At 54.4% G+C, this 9,011-nt stretch overlaps 1 protein-coding gene across 1 annotated transcript in view; it reads right to left on the bottom strand.

Annotated features, from left to right (window-relative positions):
• Positions 1-2,686, bottom strand: part of STRA6 (signaling receptor and transporter of retinol STRA6) — a gene marked incomplete at both ends in the record, with an annotated part of 4,691 nt that extends 2,005 nt beyond the window's left edge. The window contains 3 exons of the mRNA XM_082061103.1: positions 6-52; positions 436-514; positions 2,562-2,686. Coding sequence (XP_081917229.1) covers positions 6-52; positions 436-514; positions 2,562-2,686 — 251 coding nt within the window. The remainder of the gene's footprint in view (positions 1-5; positions 53-435; positions 515-2,561) is intronic.
• Between the last annotated feature and the right edge of the window lie 6,325 nt (positions 2,687-9,011).

The following is a 9,011-nucleotide window of genomic DNA, read 5'->3' as shown; positions in this document are numbered from 1 at the left end:
GGTGGAGACGCCTGCGTTTCACCAGCAAGGACAAGCCCATGAGCACAGCCAGCTGCCAGAAACCCAATGGAGGGAGCAATAAATACACAGGGAGGGGGCTGGGACCTGCTGCTGTGTGATAGGAGATACCATCTCCACCCAACACCCTAAATCCAGCCACGGTGGAAACAGGTGCTTCTCAACCTGCTCTGATGAGTTACAGCTTCAGAGGGACCATGCCAGGAAAAAATAAATATAAATCAAAGCCTTCCACTGGCTACAGGCACAAAACAAAGTGTGGAGACGTGCGAGTCCCTTGTTAGAGCATCCCAGCTCAAGCCTTGCTCCAGCTCAAGCTGAAGAGCCCAGACCTGATATTTGGGAGTAGATGGACATGACACGAGCTGGGAGACAGTGAATAAGATAACCCACCCCTGGGAGCTGGCAGGTACTTACGGAGATGGGTGCCATGCAGATGTGGTACAGCCGGGGAGAAATGGTGGGGTCGCAGTCTGGGATTGCATTGGGAAACATGCTAGAAAAAGGGGGGAAAATAGCATGTGGTTGGATTCAGTCCCAAAAAGGCAAAGCAAAGATGTTGGGCTACACATACACAGTGGCAGTAGAGATTTTGGTGTGATACCCAGCGAAGGTTTCACTAACTGGGAATGAAGTCACCCTCATGAGGTGACTTTATGATCACAGAGATAACACAGAATCCCAGAATGTGAGGGGTTGGAAGGGCCCTGGAAAGCTCATCCAGTGCAATCCCCCCATGGAGCAGGAACACCCAGATGAGGTTACACAGGAAGGTGTCCAGGCGGGTTGGAATGTCTGCAGAGAAGGAGACTCCACAACCCCCTGGGCAGCCTGGGCCAGGCTCTGCCACCCTCACCCCCAACAAGTTTCTTCTCAGATTTCAGTGGAACCTCCTGTGTTCCAGTTTGTACTGGGGAGTGGTCCCAGGCTGGATGCCCTCCCTGCACATACAACCATGCCAGGGGATCAGTGAGCAAGGATGAACCCCCTTTTTACCTCTTTTACACCCATACCTCTTCTGGCTCTGTCTTTTTGAGGGATGCAACCTGCAAAGCAGCAGTTCTGGCCAGTTGAGCAGGCTTTGCTTTATTTCTTTGCTCTCTGGCCTCCTCTGCATCCCTTAATCTCTGCTTTGTCCTCAGCCCTTCTCCTCTCCCCAAGGCCAGGCAGGATCGTGCCCAGCCACCTTCACCCAACACCAGGCAGTAAAACCCTGTGCTGGGGAGCTGAACCCCATCACTTGCAGGAGGGGAACACCCCAAGCCCCATAAGTCACAGGGGGTGACCCCACATGCCCCCCCAAGCCCCATAAGTCACAGGGGGTGACCCCACATGCCCCCCCAAGCCCCATAAGTCACAGGGGGTGACCCCACGTGCCCCCCAAACCCCACAGCACTGAGATGGGAGAAAGGGCAGAGCACGGCTGTAGGAAAGGGTGCGAGAGTGAAATTAGGATTTCTGTGGCATCATATGTCCAAGGCTGTCACCAGCCTGACAGAAAAGGCTTTATAGGACCAGCTGACAGTAGCAAAGCTCTGATTTCTGCCTTTTGTTTTTTTCTCTGCCAACGGCTGGCCTTGGATAGACCAGGAAGTTCCAACTGTCCCAAAATACCCACGCTCTGGAAAACCAGGGCACCCGCTCGCAAGACTGAGAGCACAGAGATACCAAAAGCCCTTAGTATCACTAGGGCTTCAGGATTGAAATCCAGAGCATCCAAGAGCCGTCGGATGGGTAAACCCCCCGGTGCTGCCCCCATCCCTTTACCCAGCACAGCTTGCTACAAAGAAGGACACCCAGAAAATAACCCGAAGGTCTCCAGCAGAGGTTTGGGTCATGCAGGGGGGGCTTCACCTGGGGAAACTGGGGCTGGGCAAGGAGATTTCAAAAGCTGTTTCACAATGCAGGAGATGAAGAATGAAGAGAAACCCTTTGGGTTGGTCACCGCTGGGATCTCCTCCTGCTTGCACTCGGGATTAGGTATCAGTCAACTGAGCGGCGTAAAACCCGCCCGCAGAGGACTAAGTCAACAGAGGGACAATAGATGCTGATAGATGGGCCTTGGGACGCCCAGTTTCCAGCCTTGTGGGACACCAAGGATAAACCGTCACGTCGCTCTGTGCCTCAGTTTCCCCTCCCAGACAAGCATCCCAGCCCTGCCATGTCTTCCTACCCAGAAGCCCAGAGCCAGAGCAGCCCTCGCCATGCCAGAAAAAGCTCTGGGGGCTTCAGAGGGGTCAGGGCAGCAGTTTAACACCATGAACTTGATGTTGAATTTCGGGGAAGGCTAAGCAAAAGAGAGTACATTTAGAGGAGATGCTCACTGTGGGATTTATCCCAGTTCTTGCCAGAAACACCCTGAAGAAATTATGCATTTTTAGGAGGCCAAAACAAGCCTTTTTTGTCACCTTCCACTCACCCAGGAATAAATCCTGGCTGTGCTGCTCAGGGGACATTGCTCTACATAAAGGGGACAGGCCAGCAGCCACCCAGGGTGACAACAGAGGGACATGTGGCACCCACCAGGGAGGCTGGACACTTACTCATCCTGCTGCACCGCCGGCTCCATGGTTTCATAGATGTACCAGTCGGAAACGAGGTCCTCAGTGCCACCGAAGCCCTGGTCCAGCAGAGCATCCTGTAGCCCAGCGGAGCTGTTGGTGGCCATGGCCATCTCCTTCCCCTCTCCACGGGCTGGAGAGAGATGGCAAGAGGCAGCCGGAGGCAGAAAGCAGCCGGGATTTCCCGAGGTGAGTTCTTGGAAAAGCAGGGATGGAGGCGCCGAGCCAAGAGGCTTTATCTTCTTCAGTCACTCCCGCAGCCCGGGGAGGGGACCGGGAGCTTTCAAAATCCAGCTGTGCCTCCAAGGATCCGGCTTTTATCTGGACTTGGAGGGAGGGAGAAGGGATGAATGTCCCCCCCCAGCACAAGGCGAGCTCCTCGGGCACACCTAATCGTCCCCCAGCCGCTCCCTGCCCGCCGGGGGATGCTGAGAGCCTCGCAGCCTTTGTTTGGGTTGTTTTACAGCTTTAACGCACACAACTCAAAAACCGGCGCAAGGGTCAAGTTTTTGGGCTTGGCAGCATGGGCTGGCTGGCAAAATGGGGATGAGATCTCACCTGTGACCTGTGTCCCCAACGTCCCTCAGTGCCACCAGCCCCCCCACATCCAACATCCAGCCTCCCCCAGGGGAAACCTCAGCCCCTCTCCCTCTGCAGCCATCCAAAAGCAGAAGGATTTGTCGCAGCGCCAGACCCAACATGCTCTCATTTGTCCTTCTTCTCATTATGTTTTGATGACTTTGGCCCAGGCAGCCCCACACCCTCCGCTCCTGTCCCAGAGCTACATCGCACAAGCTGCAACCTGCCTCCTCTGCCATCGCTATGGATAGGCAGTGCCCAAAGATGTCCCCAGATGCCCAGCACAGCCTCCAAGCCCCAGGAATCAGCCCAGGACCTGGGGACACCTTGTCCCACAGCTGGGGGATGTCACCAAACCCCCCAGCTCTGCTCGGTGGCTCTGAGGGGACAGGCAGGAGGGGGATGACTGAGCGGCTGCTGTTTGTACAGCTGGCATTCAGCAGGGTCCGGGATGGATCTAGCACATCAGCTTCAAAGAGATTCCCCAAATCGGGCTGTGGCCCCACCTCTGGCCAAACATTCGCCACCACGGCCACGTTGCCCCATGGCCTGATTGATGCTCCACTGGATAGCACGTCCCCAGCCAGGTTTTGGGTCCCCTCCAGGGCCTCCCTCTAGACCAGGACCTGTGACATGGGCTCGGAACTTCACTCCCCTTCCCAAATGGCCAAAACTCAGTGAGAAAGCCCATTTCCTTTGCCTCAACATGTGGCCCACAGCAGAGTGACCCCACCACCCTGCTCCCCACCAGCAGAGGAAGGACAGGCCCCACCAGCCCCACTCATACAGACCCCAGACCCCATCCTCAACCCCCCAGCACACGTCCCAGCCCCGAGGCATCAACTGTGCGGGGGAAGCAGTTCTGACCTCACCTCCCAGGAATGTAGCACTCCGTAAAAAGAGGTAGAAAGAGCCTCTAAAGCTCATGGCAGTGCTCCAAAAGCCACCGTGGGATTGCCCGTGCCCCTTCTTACCTCCCCGTGGGGTCACTCAAAGAAGGGCAAGCAGCAGAAAGCAAGATCTCCCATCCCACCAGCCCAGCAGCATTGCCCCATATGACCCACCTCCCAACAAGCCAGCAGATGCCACCTTGCCAGTGCCCGATTTTCAGCTGCCTGGGGACATGTCGGCTGCAGAAAAGCAGGAAGGAAAAGAGAGAAAAGCCCAGGGAGCCCCAGCAGGCAAGTCACAGCCTGAATCCACACTGGGCAGCATGAGAACAAGATGAGAAGCTCCAGCACATCCTTGCTCAGGGTATCATGGACACCCATACCCCAGGGCTTCGCTGCCCATCTCTGCCTGGGTGTGGGACCAAGGTGGGTCAACACTGACTCAGCACCAGCTGTTCTTCAAATCCTCCAGCCCAGCTCGCTCGTCTTCATGAGACAGATGTTCTCCTGCACCAGGGGAAGGTCCCTTCTTGTGGTCCACCAAGCAAGGTGACAACATCCTGATCACCATCCACAAAAAAAACAGGTGTCTGGATAAATCAGGAGATGCTTCAGAGCCTCCAAGCCATCTGCTGGACACCACCAGGTAATGAGTGATGCTGTGATGTGGGGACACCCAAGTCTGGACCCCAATGGATCTCCTTTTGCCCCGGTGCTGTGTTGGAGCAGAGACCTCACCGGTGATGGGCATTTCAGCCGTAGAGAAGCACAAGATGAGGGTTTCCAGCCTTACTGTGGCACAGGGAAGGGTTAACCCCCTATTCCATGTCCCGGCGGAGCAGAGGCAGGTGTGCCAAAACCTCAGCGGGATCAGCATCCCCGGCCAGGGCAAGGCCACGCTCCCCACCCTGCTCGGCGGGCGCTGGCTCCTCCGGCCACGGCCGAGCCAGGAGCTCCCCGGCTTCGCAGCCCCCCCCGTGCCCGGCGTTTTTCCCCGAAACCTGATCTTTTTGCTCCTCTGCGTAACCTCTGCCGAAACAGGCTGGGCCTTTTGATCGCAGCGGCCTCGCCCGAGATTGATGGGTTCAATAAAGCTCCTGCATATTCTTCATTTCCCACTATCCATCACTCTCTGGGGAGCTTTTGCATCCCACCACTATGAATTAAACTTGGGGGGGGGGGGGCGGGGAAGAGAAGAGGGGGAGCCATAAGGGAATTACCCCCCTTCCCTCCTCCCATCCAGCCTAATGGTGATGCCTTGTGTACAGCTTTTAATAAAAATGATAAAGATCTCATTTCACAATTGTTCAGGGAGCCCTTGGGCCGGCGGCGGGGGGGAAGAGTTGTTTAAGTGAGATCTCCTCTAATTCAATTGCCATTCGGGAGCAGCACTGGTGGCTGCTGGGCTGTCCCTGCAAAGCCAGGTGACACTGGGGTGGCTTCAGAGGGCATCAGCAAAGATGAGCTGGTGACCCAGCTCCTGGGATGCTCATTCCCAAGGGCGACTTGGGGAGAGGTAAAGCCCTGTCTCAGGTCAGAACCCAAAAACTTCAGCCCCCAAAGTCCACCAAATTCAGCGTCCCAGACCCAAAACAAGATGAGAAAAGTTGGTTTGCAGCCACTCCTCCTCTGCTGGGAAGGGCGAGGGGACAGTTGGTCCCATCCCTTCCCTCTGCTGGTGACTTTGGAACCCTCCAAGCCCCAAAGCCGCCCCAGCCCGTCCTTGCCCAGAGCTCTTTGAAGCCTTTACTCATCTTTCTGAAAAAGCAGGGCTTTTTTCCCTGCATGGAGATCTCCTGCTGTCCCCAGATTCCCCAAACACAAGTGCTGAGGAGCCCACCCACACCCTGCCCCATCCGGCCAGATGCTGGGACCTCCGGGAAGTCACTGTCCCCAGGGGGCTGAGGACGCCCGACTCATGGCAGCGATGAGCCACTGCGGGAAGCCCGGTGGCTGGTGAACTCCCCGTGCCCCCGGCTCCCCATCCCTCTGGGAAAACCCCCGCCTGGGGGCAGGGAAAAGTCCAGACAAAGTTTTTCATCCCATCCAGACACCCCCCCAGACAATATTCATCTCCCAGCTCAGACATTGCGGGGCTGCTTCTCACCCAAATCAACCCCCTTCTCCCCCAAATCCCACCTGCACCCCGACATCCACCACCCCGGGGAGAGCCCAGAAGCCCCCCCAGCTCTTCACAAAACCCTTTCCTCTACAAAGCTGGAGCCTTGTAGATAATAAATCCACCACCGAGATCATAAACACACCAGAGCAAGGCAAAGGCAAAGCCCCTTTTACATTTTAAAAGCAAAAGCAGCTTCAACATTGAAGCCAAGAAGGGTGTTTAAAGTTATTTTTAGGCTCCTTCCCCCCACTTCATTTCAAAGCACCTGCTGCAGATGAAGCCCCCCCGCCCCGCAAGCCAGGGGAAGAGTCAGGATTTTGCAGGATTGTACCAAAACCTGCTGATAAAGTCAGAAAGCAGCCCTGAGGGGGGGGTCAGGGCAGAGCACCCCATCATACCAGCTCCTCTGATGCTGGGGGTTGGAACAAGCATCACCCAGGAATGCGCCGCCCCCCCCCCAAAAAAAAAAAAAAAGAGGGAGGTGAAATCACTGCTTGAGGAGAGAGCTGGGATTTTTGGGGGGTGCTTCTGCACCCTCAAAGCAGGTTTTGCCTCCCTGAAGCTGCAGATTTAAGCTCGCATTTCCAACCTGGAGCATTCAGCTCCGCAGGTTTATTAAGCCTGGCTTCCCCCACAACGCCAAGTTTGCAAGAAGCAATGACAAAAAGAGGGGGGGAAAAAGAGGAAAGAATAGGAAAAATAAAAAGTTACCTTTTCCAGCCACAGGCTTGGCTTGCTGGAGGTCTCAGGAGAAGCGTGGCCTTGCTAAGCTGGGTCTAAAGCATCTATTTGCGGGCGCCGGGCACGGATGCGGCCATGTGAGCTGCGAGGCAAAGTTCAGAGCAGCGGGGAGTGAGCGGAGGCTCCGGGAACTTTATCCCCTCCATCGCAAGGAGGCCTTGGCTGGGGGCCACCCTGGGCTTTAGAAAATTAAAAACAACCAACCCCGTGCTCCGCTCTCCCTTTGATTAGGCAGAGCTTTTCGGGAGAGGAGGCAGCTCGACCCAGCCCCCTTCTTCCCCTGCTCAGCCGGGTCTGAGCTGCTCTTTCCATCCCTGCGAAGATTTAAGGGCACTGAGATGCTGCTGTGTCTCCCAACATGGGATGTAAACATCTCTCCTTCCTCCGTGTGTAAATCAAAAGTCCAGCTCCTCATTGGTGTGAATCAGTTGAGCCCAATCCTTTGCCCAAATCTTACAGATTTATTCAGTTTATTCAGTGCATCTTGGGAGGGGTGGGAAGACAGAAGGAAAGCTTAGGTTTGGTGCAAGCTTGGGGACACGCATCCTTGGTTTGGGAACACGAGAGCATCCCCCCCTCAGGGATGGATGGATCCTGCCCAGGCTTTACACAGCAAGTGCCATCGGTGCAGAGTGATGGTACCCCTGCGGTAGGAAAACAATCCAGAGGGGGTGGGAAAGGGATGCAAAACATTTAGGGGTGCAAACTGGGGGTTGCATTGCCCAAGGGTGAGGACAGGAATAATACAGACAGCTTTGCCACACTGCCCTTATCCATCTGCTCCTTGGCCAACATGTCCTTCCCACCAGCTACATATAGTCCAGGAGACAGAAGTTTACAAAAAAAAGCAAATCTGGACAAATACACACACGTGACAGCAAGTGAAGCAAAGGAAAATTAATCAAGGTTGAAGATTTAGCTTAATTTTTAGCCAAAACTTTGTAGTAACACTGATCAAAATGACCTGCAGGCTTTTTCCTCTGCTCCCTGAGTTTGTTTTCAAGTCAGAAATGCTGCTGTCAGTTCCCAAAGGTGCTTCCTGAGACAGCGGAGGGACTAGAAAAGGGTTATCAGAGAAGGAAAAGCTTAAAATTCAGAGTCACAGGGCTGATTTTCCTCCCTAGACAACAATATTACAGTGATGCCCATCCTGGTCTTAGCTAAGTGATCATTAATTAGATGCACAACAATCCTGGAAGTCTTTATTACTACCAAAACATCTCAAGGCACTGTAACGCCTTGCAAGAAGTTGGTATTCCAGCAGTCTGGGCATTTTCTACTGCAAAAAAAAGGCTGTTGGGAGAGCAGATGTGAGCCTTGGATGTGCAGTTCCTAAGGTTTGCTGCTCTCCTTCCAGGCGGCAGGGACCAGGTTAGGAAGAGCTTTGCAAGGCGCAGATGAACCGGGAGCTCAGTGGCAGCCCCAGATGCTCCTGAATCCCTTTTTAGGCTTCTGGAGAAGCATCTTCACCTTGTGTGCATTGATGCTCTGAGCCTGTTTTGTCTCCTAAGGCTGGGTAAGGTGCTGGAGCACTGAGTTTTGGGTACAAGCCTTCAGCCGTGAGCGAATCACTGCTTTTCACTGCACCCCCAGGGACCCTGCCTAAGGAAAAGAACTTCTACATGGAAAAAAACAGAGCTGATGCCAGCAGAAACCCACCTTTGGCCAAATACACCCGGTTCCCATCACGATTACGTAGCTTTCCAGCCCCAAACCCTGAGCTCATTACGCAGGCAGAGCTCCAGCCATCAAAGGCCACCTTTCATTTTTACAGAACAAAAAATCCCCAGGCTGCCAAAATAAATAGACCTCACACTGTCTTATGAATCAGCCTCATCCCCAGTAGAGCTGTGGAAACTGGTATTTTGTTTTCGGGGGCGGGCAAGGGAGAGGATTGTCTGTGTCCGGTGTCACGTTAACACCATGGAGGTGGCACCTCCAGACCTGCAGCTGGGAAAATGCTGCACGAACACACTGCGCCTTCGATTAGATTATGCAGAAATTAGTCTTTGATGATGCTGTCATTAGCGGTGGCTCCGTAATGTGTTTGCACAAGGGCGGGAAGGGAATTAAGCAGGCTAGTTAAGGATAAAATAGCTC

Source organism: Streptopelia decaocto (assembly GCF_964273445.1).
Source record: "Streptopelia decaocto genome assembly, chromosome: 9".
In the NCBI taxonomy this organism is placed as follows: Eukaryota; Metazoa; Chordata; class Aves; order Columbiformes; family Columbidae; genus Streptopelia; species Streptopelia decaocto.
The sequence above is the reverse complement of the archived record's forward strand: the minus strand, read 5'-3'. Positions and strand labels throughout refer to the sequence as shown.